Source organism: Actinia tenebrosa, unplaced genomic scaffold (assembly GCF_029948245.1).
Source record: "Actinia tenebrosa isolate PJP-AT-01 unplaced genomic scaffold, QUT_ActTen_1.0 PGA_scaffold0__85_contigs__length_37466705, whole genome shotgun sequence".
Taxonomy (NCBI): Eukaryota; Metazoa; Cnidaria; class Anthozoa; order Actiniaria; family Actiniidae; genus Actinia; species Actinia tenebrosa.
The window spans coordinates 11,215,001-11,232,989 of record NW_028292569.1 but is presented as its reverse complement, the minus strand read 5'-3'; the positions used below and the strand labels follow the sequence as shown (position 1 = coordinate 11,232,989).

Here is a 17,989-nt window from a genome sequence, read left to right as displayed (position 1 = left end):
AAAGAAAAACAAAAAGACTGAACAACTCTACCACTGTTGATGATTGATGAAATCCAAGGCGAGGTCTTATTGCAAATTCGTTTCCTTATAGTAATCAGTGCAAATGATGACAAATAAACTCAAATGACACCTATGACAACACTCATTAAGTTCCCATCGTCAGATTCTTTTAAAATTTTGCATGATGGGAAAACATCATACTAGAAGAAAAATAAGCAAATAAAAAATGGGGGTCCACGGCTTCGTTCGAGCCGTCAGAATGTGTGAAACCTAAGCCCCGTTTACACGAAGCCGGATATTTTTTTATCCGTGTAAAAAAATGTGCGTTTACATGCGGCTTCGTGTAAGCGCTCATCGTTTTCGCATCGTTTTCGACGAAAACGCTCCATCGACTCGAAAACGCTCATAGGAGCTAAATGAGCATGCGCATAGTTCCTGAGCCTGCGATCTCCTTTGTTTAGTGAAGTCAGCGTTTACGAAAATATCCGGCTTCGAATGTTTACACGGAAAAACATAGCAAGCGTTTTCAAAAATATCCGCTTTGAATACCGTTTTCGAAAATAGCCGGCTAAAGACCGTCTCCGTGTAAACGGTAGGCCTAAACGGATAAACAAATATGCGTTTACAAAAATATCCGGCTTCGTGTAAACGAGGCCTTAACCCTTCCAATAGCAAAAACGCGCAAACAACGTAGACATGGAAAGCTGTCAAAAATAAGCCATATTTTACTGAAAAAATCAATTTGATCGCCCTTCTTATTTCCCCCAGAATTCCAGAAAACAACCAAATAACTTCTTTTTCCCGTAAGTTGGGTATTGTAAAACATTATATTCTGCTTATCAAAATATTAAATGAAATCACGATGAGCGCACTGCACTAAGTTCGTGCGATAGAAAGGATGCGCGCGAACAATGCCCAAGGACGTCCTTAACATATTGGAATTATAAACCTTGATGCACTCAACAACCCCACACCCCTTTTTTCCCCAAATTATTAAAAGAAAGGAAAAGAAAAAATAAAGAAAAAACCGCCCGCAATGCGTTTTTGTAAAACTCAGCAAAGCAAATGAAATTTTACCGTCTAAATTCAAAAAAGCCGCCATTTCGTTGCTACGAAGAGGGGGAGAGGGCGCTAGGACAGAAGGATTGGGTTATGTGAGTTTGTTTCACTTCTGATTCGCAGACACTAGAGTTTACTCATATCTCATATAATACGGTTTGACGTGAGTGGGCCGTAAAAAAAGTTTGGCTCTCCTCGGTTTACAGACGGGGAAATATTTGACTCTTGGTCCGACACTATTATCATTGTTCATGTTTCAAAAAATGTTATCAATTCTCTGGAGATCAAAATTCTTTTGTTTGTTCCTCGAAATTGAGCTGCTTTGACTTCACATGCAAGAGGTCTTATTAGTTGGTTTTGTATTGTCGTGAAACTTGTGGGTCACCGTAAAATCACTCTTCACGGTTATGATTTCTATTGTTTTTTGCATGAATTATTAATTAGCTGAATAAGGTGTAAAATAGAAACGTTGTGTCATGAAAGGTCTGTCTGCCGTACCTGTTAAAACTTCTCATTTTGTAGTTTCACTACACCTACAACACTTCACCGCTGGTCTAACCACGATGAAGATGAACAAAATAATAAGCTTTGCTGTACTCGTCGCTGTCCTACCAAGTTACTACTGTTCGCTGTTCCTCCCTCATATTCTCCTAGTTCTGGTGGACGACCTTGGTTGGAGCGACATTGGTTACAACAACATTACAAATATTCGAACACCCAATATTGATCAGCTTGCTACTCAAGGTGTTGTACTCGACAACTATTATGTACAAGCAGTTTGTACTCCCACTAGAAGTGCGTTAATGACAGGCAGATATCCCATACATACCGGTAAGAATTCTTTATTATGTCGACATCCTAGCGTTACCAGTCCTTACGCCCCCAGTCCTACCCGGTAAAAAATGAATACTGCCTTACTTTTCAATGCATAGGACAGTCACCACAATGGAAATACGATCTACTCACTATGTCAAAGCTAGCAGCCATCTTGAAGAGAAGCTGTATGACACAAGGATTTTCAGAACAAAACGAAATAAACGACAACAACAAACAAACAAAACAAACAATTTCACTATGCTTCTCAACATTTTAAAGTATTTTCGCATTTTCGTAAAAATGTGTATACTTTAGGATTCCAGAAAAAAATTGATTAATTGAAGTCAAAAGCTTGATTACCAGGGACAAACCTTTTTTCTTTCCAGATGTGAAATCATCAGCATTTAATTTGGTATTAGAAATCATGACTCTTTTGACGTTATATATATACAGTAGTAGGTAGACATCTTAATCCACGAAATATAGTGCACCCACCATGCTGGACCCCTGTTTTTGGCCCTGTAGAAGTTCAAAACGTATATGATTTCTCAAACTTTTGAAGGCGTCATTGTGGGCTCAAATAGTGTCGTCATCGTCTTTGCTTAGGCAACCAAAAAAATCTTTACGACCTTATTTTTTAAAAACAGTCATTCCTGACTTGCTCTGTAGTCTTTTGGCAAACTTTGGGAAACCTCATAAAACCGCTCGAGCAGTGATTATAGTCTCAGAATAACTGGTCGCCCGACCAATCACAGCGCGCGAAACTCTATATTCTAGTCTAAAATTATGCTAAATAGCTCCCGCGCGCGCGATTGGGATCATTTGCACGTCGGCGGGGGAGTGCCGTGTATTTGACACTAATGACCGTATTTATTTTTTGGACGTGTTTATAGGTATGCAAAATGGAGGCATCAAACCAGATACCCCCAATGGACTACCCTTACATCTACAACTTCTGCCACAGAAGATGAAAGAAGCTGGTAAGAATTGACCCACGACAGATACCACATGACATCACGACAGATACCACATGACATCACGACAGATACCACATGACATCACGACAGATACCACATGACACCACGACAGATACCACATGACATCACGACAGATACCACATGACATCACGACAGATACCAAATGACACCACGACAGATACCACATGACATCACGACAGATACCACATGACACCACGACAGATACCAAATGACATCACGACAGATACCACATGACATCACGACAGATACCAAATGACATCACGACAGATACCACATGACATCACGACAGATACCACATGACACCACGACAGATACCAAATGACATCACGACAGATACCACATGACATCACGACAGATACCACATGACACCACGACAGATACCAAATGACATCACGACAGATACCACATGACATCACGACAGATACCACATGACATCACGACAGATACCACATGACATCACGACAGATACCACATGACATCACGACAGATACCACATGACATCACGACAGATACCACATGACACCACGACAGATACCACATGACATCACGACAGATACCACATGACACCACGACAGATACCAAATGACATCACGACAGATACCACATGACATCACGACAGATACCACATGACACCACGACAGATACCAAATGACATCACGACAGATACCACATGACACCACGACAGATACCACATGACACCACGACAGATACCACATGACATCACGACAGATACCACATGACACCACGACAGATACCAAATGACATCACGACAGATACCAAATGACATCACGACAGATACCACATGACAGCACGACAGATACCACATGACACCACGACAGATACCAAATGACACCACGACAGATACCACATGACACCACGACAGATACCACATGACACCACGACAGATACCACATGACAGCACGCCAGAGACCACATGACATCACGACAGATACCAAATGACACCACGACAGATACCACATGACATCACGACAGATACCACATGACACCACGACAGATACCAAATGACATCACGACAGATACCAAATGACACCACGACAGATACCACATGACATCACGACAGATACCACATGACATCACGACAGATACCACATGACACCACGACAGATACCACATGACATCACGACAGATACCAAATGACATCACGACAGATACCACATGACATCACGACAGATACCACATGACATCACGACAGATACCACATGACACCACGACAGATACCACATGACATCACGACAGATACCACATGACATCACGACAGATACCACATGACATCACGACAGATACCACATGACATCACGACAGATACCACATGACATCACGACAGATACCACATGACATCACGACAGATACCACATGACATCACGACAGATACCACATGACATCACGACAGATACCACATGACACCACGACAGATACCACATGAAACCACACTGGCCTATTGCAGATTTGTACCCAGTCCTCACTTACGTTTGTACTTCTGTAGTTCGCAATGGGATATGGGAAGGCAATTACAATACAATACATCCAATAAAATAATAGCGCACTTAATTAACCGATACTAAGGCTGAGCTGAAGCAAAATGAACTCGAAACTGAAGTATTGCGCAATTTTAGTCCCGTAATGCTTAAGGCACGGTCTCAATACGTAACAGTGTTTGATTTTGGAATTTTTAGCTGCAACTGGTTAGGAGAATGTAAAGGACGGTAGGATTATAGGAATATAGCCTTCCCTTGATACACGGCGAACTCACTAAATCTTTCCCGTCAACCACAGCGCGAGTAACAGAAGCGACTGGGTACGAGTCTTTGCAAATCACAAGATTTGCAAAAGTGCAAAAGTCATATCTGAACTGATGACTCAGCATGGCGTGACAATAAGTATTTTTTGCAGGTTACGCTACGCACATCGTTGGCAAGTGGCATCTTGGTTGCTTTGAATGGGAATACACCCCGACATACCGGGGATTCGATACGTTCTACGGTTTCTATAATGGTGCTGAAGATCACTGGAGTCACAAGGTGCACGATATATTGGATTTCCGCGATGGAACTGCTCCAGTCACAGACCAGGATGGTATTTACTCTACTCATGTGTTTGTAAAGGTTAGTATCTCTTTAAATTTGAAACAACCTCTGGGTTGGCCTAAGTCAGGGCACTGCTAACTTACAGATTGAGCCCTGAATCAACCTCTGTGCTGATCTAAGTCAGGGCACGGCTAACTTACAGATTGAACCCTGAATCAACCTCTGTGCTGATCTAAGTCAGGGCACGGCTAACTTACAGATTGAGCCCTGAATCAACCTCTGTGCTGATCTAAGTCAGGGCACGGCTAACTTACAGATTGAACCCTGAATCAACCTCTGTGCTGATCTAAGTCAGGGCACGGCTAACTTACAGATTGAACCCTGAATCAACCTCTGTGCTGATCTAAGTCAGGGCACTGCTAACTTACAGATTGAGCCCTGAATCAACCTCTGTGCTGATCTAAGTCAGGGCACGGCTAACTTACAGATTGAACCCTGAATCAACCTCTGTGCTGATCTAAGTCAGGGCACGGCTAACTTACAGATTGAACCCTGAATCAACCTCTGTGCTGATCTAAGTCAGGGCACGGCTAACTTACAGATTGAACCCTGAATCAACCTCTGTGCTGATCTAAGTCAGGGCACGGCTAACTTACAGATTGAGCCCTGAATCAACCTCTGTGCTGATCTAAGTCAGGGCACGGCTAACTTACAGATTGAGCCCTGAATCAACCTCTGTGCTGATCTAAGTCAGGGCACTGCTAACTTACAGATTGAGCCCTGAATCAACCTCTGTGCTGATCTAAGTCAGGGCACGGCTAACTTACAGATTGAACCCTGAATCAACCTCTGTGCTGATCTAAGTCAGGGCACGGCTAACTTACAGATTGAACCCTGAATCAACCTCTGTGCTGATCTAAGTCAGGGCACGGCTGACTGTTCCCTTTGCTGAGGGAGGAACTAAGAATAACGTGACATCCTTAGCTTCCGTTCAATGCCATTTGTTCGTGAATCCAAAAAAAAAAAAATGTTAAGACTGATGGATTCCGTTTTTGATGTGATTTTCAGCGAGCAGAAGAGGTGATCGCCGGTCACAATGCCAGTGTCCCACTTTTCCTTTATCTTCCCTTTCAAAGTGTACACTCTCCGACCCAAGCGCCAAAGAAATTCCGGGACGAATACAAAAACATTCGAGACAAGATTCGACGCACCTATGCTGGGATGGTTAGTGCAATGGATGAAGCGGTGGGCAATGTTACTAATGCTATGAAGAAAAAGGGGTGAGTTACTCAATATAGGGATCCCAACCAGTAACGTTAATGAGTTATTCCTTTTTCTTTCCTTTTAAGGTTATGGAACAACACTCTTATGATTTTCAGCTCGGATAACGGTGGTATCCCCCTTTATGGAGGCTACAATTGGCCACTACGAGGATGCAAAGCAACCCTGTGGGAGGGAGGGGTGAGGGCTGTAGCATTTGTTCATGGGAACATGATAGAAAAGAAAGGAAGGAGAAGCAACCAACTAATGCACGTCACTGATTGGTTCCCTACACTGACGTCACTTGCAGGTGAGAGGGACGGGGCACTAAGGCAAAAGAATGCAATAATTCTAATTGAATATTCAAATCTTAATATGTATCATAATAGGGTTAAGCGGTTCTTTTTCACTGGATGGTGTGAACATGTGGAAGACGATATCAAGAGATGATCCATCCACACGAACAGAGATACTGCTGAACCTAGACCAGGATACCAACCATGGCATAGCCGTTCGGGTACGTCACATGAAACTACTGGTTAATGTTACTTACGTCCCGTGGTTCGTACCTCCAGAGTTTAACGATACATTGACTCCTGACTGGAATAACCTCGAAGTAAGTGCATAACTACTTCTAGACTAATAAACGCGGATCATCGTAACCATTCACTTCGTATTAAGGCTTGCAATATTGCACGTAAGAAGTTTCATCAATTATTTCATCGCAATGCTTTGACTGTTTTTAGAATGTGTACAAAAAAACCAGAGTGGCTTTGTTTAACATTACCGCTGACCCAAAAGAACGCCATGACTTAAGTTCCAAGTTCCCGGATGTAGTTGCTCGATTAATGGAGCGAGTAGAATTCTACAAGAAGGGCGTGGTACCTCGACGCAATCAACCACCAGATCCAGAGGCGATAAAGACGGCCAGGCGTAAAGGCGCGTGGGGACCATGGAAAACTAGACGTTGGTTCGCATGACCATGAGAAATGGCGGTCCCGTCAAATTCAGAGACGTTAAGGTGGAACCAAACTAATTCAAAGCGAATTTTGGACAATTTTATTCTCCCTCCCTTCGCCAAACTAGTGCGTCAATTTCACTGGATTTTTCATATAATGTGCTTGGATTATCCTAGATTCTAACAGTGTATTTTATTTTAAGATTTTTTAAATGTTCAGCCTGTTACGGCCGAAAATCAAACAGTGCTATTCTTAGTTTTTGGCTTTTTTCTCCTCATCCTCAGGTACGATTTTTTTGAACTTTTCAGAATCTTATCATCTAGTACTAATGCAGCCTTTGTATAAATTTGGATGGAAAGTCTTGGGCAGAAAAAAAGTTATGACGCCGCTTGAAAATTCGTTCCAAAATTTGAAGCTGATATGAAACATCGCGCTGCAGAAACATTACCATTGAATCGATTGCCTTGAAGTTTTCACATATCTGTTTCCAATTATTGCGAATGAGCCTTACCAAAAATCAGCATCAAATCTTAAAAACTCATCGAATAAATGTTTTTTTTTTACTAATTGTCGTTGTAAACCTCAAAAATGAGAGTTTTTTCGCCGTTTTCTTCAAAACGGCTCCAAGTTTTTTCTTTAAACTTCCTACATCAATAGGCCAGAGCTTTATCTAGATGGTAGTGAAATTTCTACAGCTCCTCCTATCAAAATTTTGGAGAAAACATTTTCTAAAGTGAGGTGTACCTAAAGAGCTAGAAAATCAGTTAAAAGGAGACTCTGCTCGCAGGGTATTGTACGTACGGTTTAACATCGCATCCAAAATGTCCAAAAATACATGGTTTGACAGCTTGAGACAGCGGGAGGGACGATAAATTAAATTGCTTGATGGAGTAGGATTTTTCCTCATTAGGCGAGGAAAAAGAAAGGTAAGAGCTGTCTCACTGGCATCGTTCATCTCGTTATTCTCCGTAGCCGACACTACGGCGTTTTTTCAAACAAAATAGTAAATATATTCATGAACAAATAATGACGCTAGCCAGAGCAAACAAAACTCGACTCGAAAAAATTAATTTATGCAAAATTGTTTCTTCGAATCAAGAATTACTGGTTATCTTTGCCTGCCAGGCCGTGTTAGTGTTTCCCGTTTTGTTTTGGATTTTTTCACTTGCCATCAATATTGGTGTATCACGTGGCTTTAGTCTTTCTACATAAGAAGCCAGAAGCCATAACAAAGTGGAAAGAGCGTCGTGACTCGATGTCACTTGAAATACGATCCGTTCTTGTTGGTGTGGCATTCTCTTTCAAGTTTGGAAGGTTCTGCTGAAAGAAGCCTAAATATTGTCGAAAAACAGGCTTGTTTAGCGCTAATTTGTGTTTCTAACAGAGAGTACTTCAAGGAAAAAGAGCGAACATGGTTAGTTGGTGGAGTTTGTGGGCAATGCTGCTCATATCGGGCATGCTTTCTTTATCAGGTAAGCTGATGTAGTTGTTTAGTCAATGTTTGAACGGTAACGCGTGGGTTTTTGGCAAAGCAAAACTTTGGTTTAGCAACATTGATTGTCATTCAGACCACATTCAATTTATCGAGTGTATCATTGAGTTTTTATACGACTATAGCAATGATCGCTAGCCGTGTTGTAAAAACCTTCACGATCATAGTTATTGTAATGATGTCCTCGGCGTCCATCTTGATTTGAAGGGCACGATAGCGTTACTTATATCCAGCAGAACATGGATGGGTTTCTTTCGACTTTCGAGAAAAGTAGATTGCTCTTGGTGAGCAGTTTTCGTTAGTACACTTTAATGGTTTACTTGCGAGAAAAACCATTCGTAAAAAAACAATTAACGGCTACCTGTTTTTAATATATTTGCTGGCCGTTCGAGTCTGAACTAAAGAACTGAACTACGCTGGAAAGAAAATAAAGCGAGACAGTTCTTTTCTTTCCTTTTTGAGCCCACATGGAAGAACTTTATTTCAAGTTGTTTATTTGCTGCTTAGTTTAATAGGCTCACTTTAAGTTCACTCTAGATTTGAGCTGCGTTTTAGTTTAGGCGGGAAAGGAAGTTGATTCAAGGCTCTATTTATTTTTGCTTGAGCTGAACATTTTCTTAGCATTTTTTTGCATTTAACTACCAAAGAATGTTCCCTATTTTACTTACATACCAACCCACAAAAATTACTGAATCACAGTCTACTAACTTTTGAAGTGAAACCTTCAAATAAGGCTACTATGTTGACCTTCAGTGAGATATGTAGCAACAAGACTTACTCGAGTCAAATATTCCCGTTGGAGTAATTTGAACACCAACGCAAATCACATAACTTAAATTAGCATTACACTAACACTGAAGACGTCTCACTACCGGTCGTGCAGGGATGGATATTAATCGAGAGATCACAGAAATCGAAGAGATCGTCTCCATGATGTACAAAAAACGTTAATTGTTAGGTAGAGATTATTTGGCATAAAATATGCGAAGAATGTCTAAATATAAGGATGGATCATCTTTCATACTCCGGTGTTGTGATCTTTATTGATGTAACTCAAAGCTTTCTTGGTTTGTAAAACCCAATTACGACTAGTAAAGCAGGCTTTCGAAGATAACATGCATCTAGTAAACTCTACCGAGGTGGTTTTTCCGGCATTTGGTTTTACATAATGTACGAAATTATTGATGTAACTCAAAGCCTTCTTGGTTTGTAAAACCCAATTACGACTAGTAAAGCAGGCTTTCGAAGATAACATGCATCTAGTAAACTCTACCGAGGTGGTTTTTCCGGCATTTGGTTTTACATAATGTACGAAAATTACACAATATCAGTCCCTATGCACATGCAAGTAAAGTAGATAATGTATTATACAAAAACAAGCAAAAAAACAAGCAAAAAAAAAAAAAAAAAATTAAAAGAAAGAAAAGATAGATAACGGAAACTATACTGCTTGTTTATTATAAATTTGTACGTAATACTTAAGTCTTGATTTCCCCCCGTTAATATCCAGTGGCGTAACCAGGGATATTGCAGGGGAGGTGCACAGGCAACGATCTGCAGAACCAATAATAAAAAAAGGTAACCAAAAAATAAATAAATAAATAAAATTAAAAAAGGTAACCAAAGTAAAAATTAAAAAAATAATAATAAAAAGGAATAATGGGTGAGTGATTCTTAGAAATGCTACGATATGCAGATGAAAAGTGGTCTTGATTTAATCAAAAAACATTTTCATGCAATTCTAAAGCAAAATGAGATAGATGAGCGGACCTTAAGCTTTTATGGGGAGGGGGGTTGGGGTGCACGTGCACCCTGTGCTCCCCCCTGAAGCAATCGTGGAATATGTAACCCGATCGTTATCTAAAGTGTTCCGTCATCTTTCATGCTGTGCTGTGCTGTGCTGTGCTGTGCTGTGCTGTGCTGTGCTGTGCTGTGCTGTGCTGTGCTGTGCTGTGCTGTGCTGTGCTGTGCTGTGCTGTGCTGTGCTGTGTTATTGTTACATTAAGCATTTTTTTTTTTCTAATTACAGATGCCGATGTATTAATTCCATTATCAGATGACCTTCTGGTCCAGGGGAAGTCGACTACAGTTTCTTGTACGGTATCAAACGGCGAAAAGTTCGTTGCTTGGGAATTCGCTAATAGTAGAATCACCATGGATAAAGCTGCCTCGGTTCATGTGGAGAAAATCAGTGATACACAATATAATCTAGTTATATCCAATGCAAAAGTCAGCAATGGCGGTGTCTACACATGTAGAGGTGACCTGGGAGGAAACAAACCCTTTACTCTGAAAATAGAATGTAAGAACAAAAATATTAATGGTGAATATATCATTTGATCAAACTTCTTACCTTTATGCAACCTTTTTTCAGTCAGTTCAAACAATGTTGAATTAAAACAATTCCTCCGCATTGGCACTAACGACAAGATCGTAATCGGAGTATATGGATACCCCAACCCTGAATTTGAATGGAAGAAGGACAACCAGCCATTCAACCCTAACACAGGTCGCTATCGCGCTCAGTCCGATGGCACTGTACTCGTCAGTAATGTTGAAGTCGCCGATAAAGGGAACTTCAGCTTGAAAATCTCCCAAGATAACAAACGACGATCTAAGGAACTAAAGATTGAAGTCATAACCTTCGGTAAGGGGTTTTAATGATCATAATTAATGAATGATGAATAAAATAAAAAATAAGTTGTAATGTACTAAGTACAAATTCTAAGCAAAATAAAGGAGCATGTTTTGACGTTAGAGTGTCTAAAATATTCTGTTCTTACTCGCGGTAACATGTAATTGTGCCCTCGGTAATTGATTCTCTTCTCGGATTAAAAATCGTACAAACAATGGTTATTGTCAGTAGTGTCTCTAGTATGAATCGTATCTTTAAAGGGCATGTGTTTATCAGTATGACAATTTTGAAAGAGCATTTACAAATTCAATCAATACGGATGAGATATTTGCCTTCAAATGCGCAATCGTTACAAATGCTATTGAGGGGATCACGTGTTCGACAGTAAATCTTTTTTTACATATTCTGTGTTTTTTTTTCAGAGCCCCCAGTGATGATACAAGTGCCTTTACCAGCTTCAAGATATTTAACTGTCGGCTTTAACACTACATTCCATTGTCGTGCCTCAGGGTACCCACCGCCCTCATATCAGTGGTTGAATCCTATATTAAAGCCAGTAGACACCTTCAATCCACGATTCACTATAGATGGCGAGTACCTCTACATTACCGATGTAAAGATCAATGATAAGGGGAGGTGGACTTGTATTGCTACCAACGTACAGAAATTTACTGTTAATGCTTCTGCCGAAATCAAAGACGTGTTTGGTAAATATTTAAAAAATGGGTTGCCTGTGTAGGGACTGACTGAGGAGGGCATGGGGAAGGCCATACTTCCATTTTAAAAGATCATATATATTTACTAGTTCCTAGAAACTACTCATTAGTCAAATCGTGGGCTCTTGAAAGTGTACTGACCGGAAGCCAGAATCAGGTCGTCAAAGCAAAAAAAAAACTATTTATAGCATAGTTAATGGAGCGAAATGGTTGGGAAACCTACTGTTCTAGATTTTTGTGCAACTTTATCCATTTTATATGACAGAAAAGGAAAAGTTGCTCCATTTGTTCACAGTAGTAGGAAATATGGGAGTTTTTCCCCTAAATCGTTCTAAAATAGTTATTATTTGTTAATTAATCCTATATGATTAATATTAATTGTTTATTGAAAAGGAAATTGCCCTTCTTGATGCTTTCTTATTTATCATCTAGTAACATAACTTTATCTGCGCGGAAATATTTTATTCCCATGGTTTTTGGTCATTGAAAGAAAGTTTTCACTTTCAAAATGTTCATACATGAAAATATTAAGGAAATGAGCATTTTCAGCCATACTTTGGTTCATTGTGCACAGTCAGTATCACGTGATATACGGTTCAACCTCAAACGCAATTCAATTGCTTTCTAAAAAAAATCTTCTCAAAATACTTATCTCTGCTTGCTCTTTCTAATTCGGGTGCTTGTTTTTTTAAAGTCAACGGCGTTCAGATTTGCATAGGACTTATCATTTCTAATTATATGGTAAATTTAACAAATTGACATAAGTTTTTTTATGTGTCTATGTGTCTAAACATACTGATCCGCATATTACTTTGACGATGTGATTACGAAATTTATCGTCAATAAGAGGACAGACATACAAAAAACTGACGTAAATTTGTTTTCCACAATAACAAAAACGATAAAAATTCCTCGTTTTTAGTGATAAAAACAACCAACCGAAAGAGCGTGTGCTCGTTGACGTCAGCTTCATCTGTCTCTCATTGATGTTAAAAAATAACCAATCAGCGCACGCGAAATTTGTTAGTTCTTGTAAAAATGACTTGTTTTTTCTTTTATTCAGTTCGTCCAACACTTCAAGCAAAATATCTGTATGATGTGGTTGTGGAGCAAGGCGAACGAGCGACCCTAGACTGTGTTGCTGATGGCACTCCTTTGCCTAGGGTCAGATGGTTGCGTGATGGACGCTACGTCATGAGACAGCAAGTAAGTATCTCAGCTTCGATCTCAGTGACGGGTTTATTATTTCTATTGATTTATTAATATATTTATTTTAATAGCTGTACAGTAGACGTAGTGTTATAAGATTCAATCAAGCAACCATGCAAGACATGGGCAAATACGTATGCGAAACAACAAACGGTGCACGTGATCAAAACGGTAACGTCATTGTAGCACAGGAGACCATTGGATTGTATATTGAGTGTAAGTAGATATTTAGATATCTGTGTGCGACTTTTGAGAAAAACGTTTGCGCATTCGTGAATTTCAGCACGTTTTCTAAGAATTTAGAAGAGTTTGAGTGAGACAATAAAAGCCTTAAGTTTCAAGCATAAGTTTTGGCATTTTGTGAAGTCCAATTTATCAGGCATGTTTGAAAGTCAAATTTACATATTTTCACAATAGCATGAAGATGTTTCGACTAATTTGCATACGAACTTAGAGCATGCGCAGACATTTTTCACTATGTGCTATCGTAAAGCACGCCCCAACCAATCATAAGGTTAGATTTATACTTGTTATTTGATAATGGGGAATTGGTACTTATCATTAATAAGTGTGTGTGTTTTTTTTACAGCGGCTCCAAAAATGAACGTGAAGGGAACTCCGCTTACTGTGTACTCGTATCTGGGTAACCCCAAACCGGTCTTCATCAGATGTAACTTCGAAGGCTACCCATTTCCAAACGTGACTATATGGTTTGATAACATCCAAATTGCCAATGGAACGGAAGTGGCTATTTTTGACATCATCACAAATGAGCTGGAAGATTTCGGAGAGTATTACTGCTGGTCGTGGAATGTTCATGGGTCCAAAAACGTGACGGTTTCATTGACACATGCAAGTAAGAATGACATACATGTAATATAGAGGTTATTTTCCTAAAGTACGGTCGGGATAAACTGTGCCTGAGATCTTGAATATACAGAGCGCTGTGAGAAATATACTGCGAGCTTGCGCAGCCAATCAGAACGCACGATTCTTAGGATATAGACCCCTTGCATGTGACGTCAAAGCAGCTCGATCTGGGAAACAAAACAAAAGAATTCCAATCTCCTGAGAATTGGAACGTATTGTTTTGTCCCCTCAGATTGAGCTGCGTTCCAAAGTGCTGCAAGAGGTCTATACAGGATTGGATAAAAATAAAGCCTCTCACTGATCATTTACGCACCGACTAACTTGAAGTACTTTAAAGTGGTGGTATTTGGGTTAAATGGTGCTAGACTCGTTAAGACTAAGTAAGGATCACACAGAGATGCATGATAACTCATTATTTACAGACCGACTAACATGCCGTATTAACTTGACTTTGAAGTCTGCATTCGAGTTAAATAGTGCTATACGCATTCAGACCATATACACTCGAAATATTTGAAAAGATTTGAATCTCCCAATCTGACTTGAGTCAGACTGAGTGTTTTTGTTTGTAGAACCTCCAACGAGACCAACAAATGTCGTAGCTAATGCCACATGCGATTCAGTGATGTTGACATGGGACGAACCGAAAGATGACGGTGGCATGGTTATAGTACATTACGTACTGAATTTCGGTAACCAGCGGTGGAACACTGAAGACACCTACCCGCAATACTTTATAGAAGAACTGAAACCTGCTACTTCGTACACCATTCAAATACAAGCTCGAAACGTGATGGGCGTCGGAGATTACGAGACCGTTACCGTCACAACCAAGGAATACTGTGAGTAAACCAGTAATATCTTATTATATTGGTAATATCTTTCTTTAGTTGGGTTGGCACCGCCATTTTACGGAGTCATCAGCAATTGTCATAACAAACAAAAACGGATGTTTAGCGTCACCCTATGCATGCTATAGTGGGGATCCCAAGGACCTCTCGTGTCTATCCCAGGGGATCCCAAGGACTTCTCTTGTCTATCCCCAGAGGATCCAAAGGACTTCTTTCAGGGGCGGCGGAGGCGGGGGGGCCGGGGGGGCACTGGCCCCCCACTAGATTTTTTGGGGGGGCCTGGCCCCCCCAGAATATAATGCCTCACACACACAAAAAAAAAACGCATGAGATTTGGTTATGATTACCATTATTTATTATTTTGATATTACATAATTTTCTGTATCTAAAAAATATACAATATATCTAGCGACGACTTGCATTATTTTTGTGTCTCTCAGCACAATTGCAAGTGGTTTAATGCGCGCAAAATGTTACTGATTGAAATATCACACATACACGTTTGTAATCAAGCTAAACAGGGAGGGGGGGGGGGGGTCATTTCAAGGTACCGTGAAATATTGGAGTGCCCCCCCAAAATTTTTCAGCTTCCGCCGCCCCTGCTTTTGTATATCCCTCATGGATCCCAAGGACTTCTCGTGTCTATCCCCAGAGGATCCCAAGGACTTCTCGTGTCTATCCCCTTGGGATCCCAAGGACTTCTCGTGTCTATCCCCAGGGGATCCAAAGGACCTCTCGTGTCTATCCCCAGGGGATCCCAAGGACTTCTCGTGTCTATCCCCAGGGGATCCCAAGGACCTCTCGTGTCTATCCCCAGGGGATCCCAAGGACCTCTCTTGTCTACCCCCTTGTCCCTACTTCCATTAAAACAAAATTCCAAAAATATCGTCTAAATGATTTTGTTGTTGAACAAGAATATTAAAACTTCTATTTCAGGTGCACCGGGCCATCCGATACTGTGGCATCCGAGACAAAAAATGATCGAAGATACAGCGTTCTTTTTGAGGTGGCACGAACCACAGAAAAATGGAGGGGATCCTAATGTACGATATCAGGTGGTTGTATCTGAGGACCTTGAGGACGGGCCCTTTCCTATCAAGAAAGAAGAGACAGGTCAGTCAAATACCAAGACATTTAGGGCCGATTTTATAATTTAATTTACATCTTCAACTTTTTTGTAGGAGTAACGGAGTTCTACGTGGATAACTTAAAGTTTGGGATGCATTATGAAATCGATGTGTATGCGTATAATCAGGGAGGATGGAGTGTGCCTGCCACCGGTCTTTACCATGTACCCGCTAAAGAAGGTTGGTCTAACAAACAGATAACTGAGATAATTTAACAAATTGACATCATTTTTTATGTGTCTATCATCTTATTGACGAATTGCGTTATCACATTGTCAAAGTAGTGTGGATCCACAAGCCATAGCCGAGTGGATCCCAGACTACCTTGACAATGTGATGACGAAATTTATCGTCAATAAGAGGACAGACACATAAAAAACTGATGTCAATATAATAACATATATAAAACGCTAAAAACGTATCGTTTTTAGTGCGGATCAAAACAATCAAAGGAAAGAGCGCCCACTCGTTGACATCAGGTTCATCATATCGCGCCGTCCTCTTATTGATGATGAAAAATAACCAATCAGCGTGCGCAAGAAATTTGTCAGTTATTGTAAAACAGACCTTTTTACGACTTCACTTTATTGGTGGAATAGGCCACGTTTACGATATTAAAATTATAGCAATACCGAGGCTCTCCGGAATAAACCTCAACAGGATCAGTAGATTTTGATGAAATAAAAAAATGTGCGCGCGTGCGGTATGCAAATATACAAAGCACGCGGGGGTTTATCACATTTATTTTAAGAAGTGCTGTAGAGTTGATTATAACGTTGTTGTGTTAGTAACTGACTATCTATTCTACCAAAATGTTCTCATAAATTGCAGAAAGGTAGGAATGTCGTATGTGGTACATTATTATTCCTACCAATAAATGCATTTGGTTATCACGTGTTCGTACAATATATGAAGTATTATAAGGCTAAAGCCTCGTAATCGAGCGAGTCTGAATTTCAAACTGATATCGAACGTGGCTCATGAGGGATAGTTTTAATCCAGTACATCATACTAACAAACCATGTCTTGTCTCTTACAGTTCTTACCATGCAGTTAAGCAGTTCCTGTGGGCTGTCAATCAGCTTCACCTTGGTAACACTACTGCTATCAATAACATTCCTCTGGTAACCCAGTGACGTCATGGTCCTAATAAGGAATGGGACAGATGCGCGAGCATCTTTCAACCACTGAACCGCTGTGTTCAGTTGTGTGTTTCTTCCGACTTCGATGAAGTGGAAGAGAATTGTTTAGAAAGCTTATGTAATGTAAACTCTTGACAAACAAAATATACATAACCAGATATATAAATACGACCATATACTGATCATCTGATGTAAGCATAAAAAAGAGAAATTTCAAAGATACGTGATTTAACTCCTTGATTTTTTAACCGTTTAAACTGTGTCCCTTCGTCCTTTACGGTGCATTGCTGTTTTTTCGTAATTGTTTTGGTAACAAAGCGCTTTTTCTAAATGCTGTAATTTTCTAAATAAATACTGTATAGAAACATTCTTAAAAATATTCTTCGAACATATTATTCTCATAACGCTGCTCAAATGTACAGAATAATAGTTACTAATAAAAATACAATTATTTACCTTTGTCTGTCTTTAAGTTATTTCAAATAACAAGTACTAATTTCAAATAAAAAACCGAAACAACTAATTTTTTGAGAATACCGAATTCCTTTTATACAAAGTCTTTGCATTAAAACTGTTATATATTTTATAATTTATCTTGTCATTCAGTTACTTGCTTATTTTATACATTTACCGAGGGATTATCCGGCTGAATTCTCTGCGAAGTTTTCTGAAATGAATGTTTTGCCAAATGCAGAAATATAAACATTAGTTACTACATGTATATAAACCAAATCGATTTCGGCTAACATAACAGATGTATTGACGGATTAGTAGGTTTTGAAATCTTTATTATGAGTAAACTGAAGCTTA

General features: G+C 39.9%; 2 protein-coding genes across 2 annotated transcripts; both read left to right on the top strand.

Annotated features, from left to right (window-relative positions):
- Positions 1-1,528: 1,528 nt before the first annotated feature.
- Positions 1,529-7,700, top strand: LOC116303021 (arylsulfatase B-like). Its single transcript, XM_031712460.2, has 7 exons — positions 1,529-1,890; positions 2,769-2,855; positions 4,785-4,996; positions 5,987-6,198; positions 6,268-6,488; positions 6,568-6,794; positions 6,925-7,700. Exons 1-7 carry the CDS (start codon positions 1,536-1,538, stop codon positions 7,156-7,158), a joined length of 1,548 nt encoding a protein of 515 aa, XP_031568320.2. The 5' UTR covers positions 1,529-1,535; the 3' UTR covers positions 7,159-7,700.
- A 523-nt stretch (positions 7,701-8,223) lies between these two features.
- On the top strand, positions 8,224-17,639 carry LOC116303020 (neural cell adhesion molecule 1). The gene is made up of 11 exons (XM_031712459.2): positions 8,224-8,609; positions 10,659-10,931; positions 11,004-11,276; positions 11,687-11,971; positions 13,044-13,186; positions 13,261-13,405; positions 13,779-14,045; positions 14,632-14,901; positions 15,847-16,023; positions 16,092-16,217; positions 17,077-17,639. Exons 1-11 carry the CDS (start codon positions 8,549-8,551, stop codon positions 17,163-17,165), a joined length of 2,109 nt encoding a protein of 702 aa, XP_031568319.1. The 5' UTR covers positions 8,224-8,548; the 3' UTR covers positions 17,166-17,639.
- The last annotated feature ends 350 nt before the right edge of the window (positions 17,640-17,989 follow it).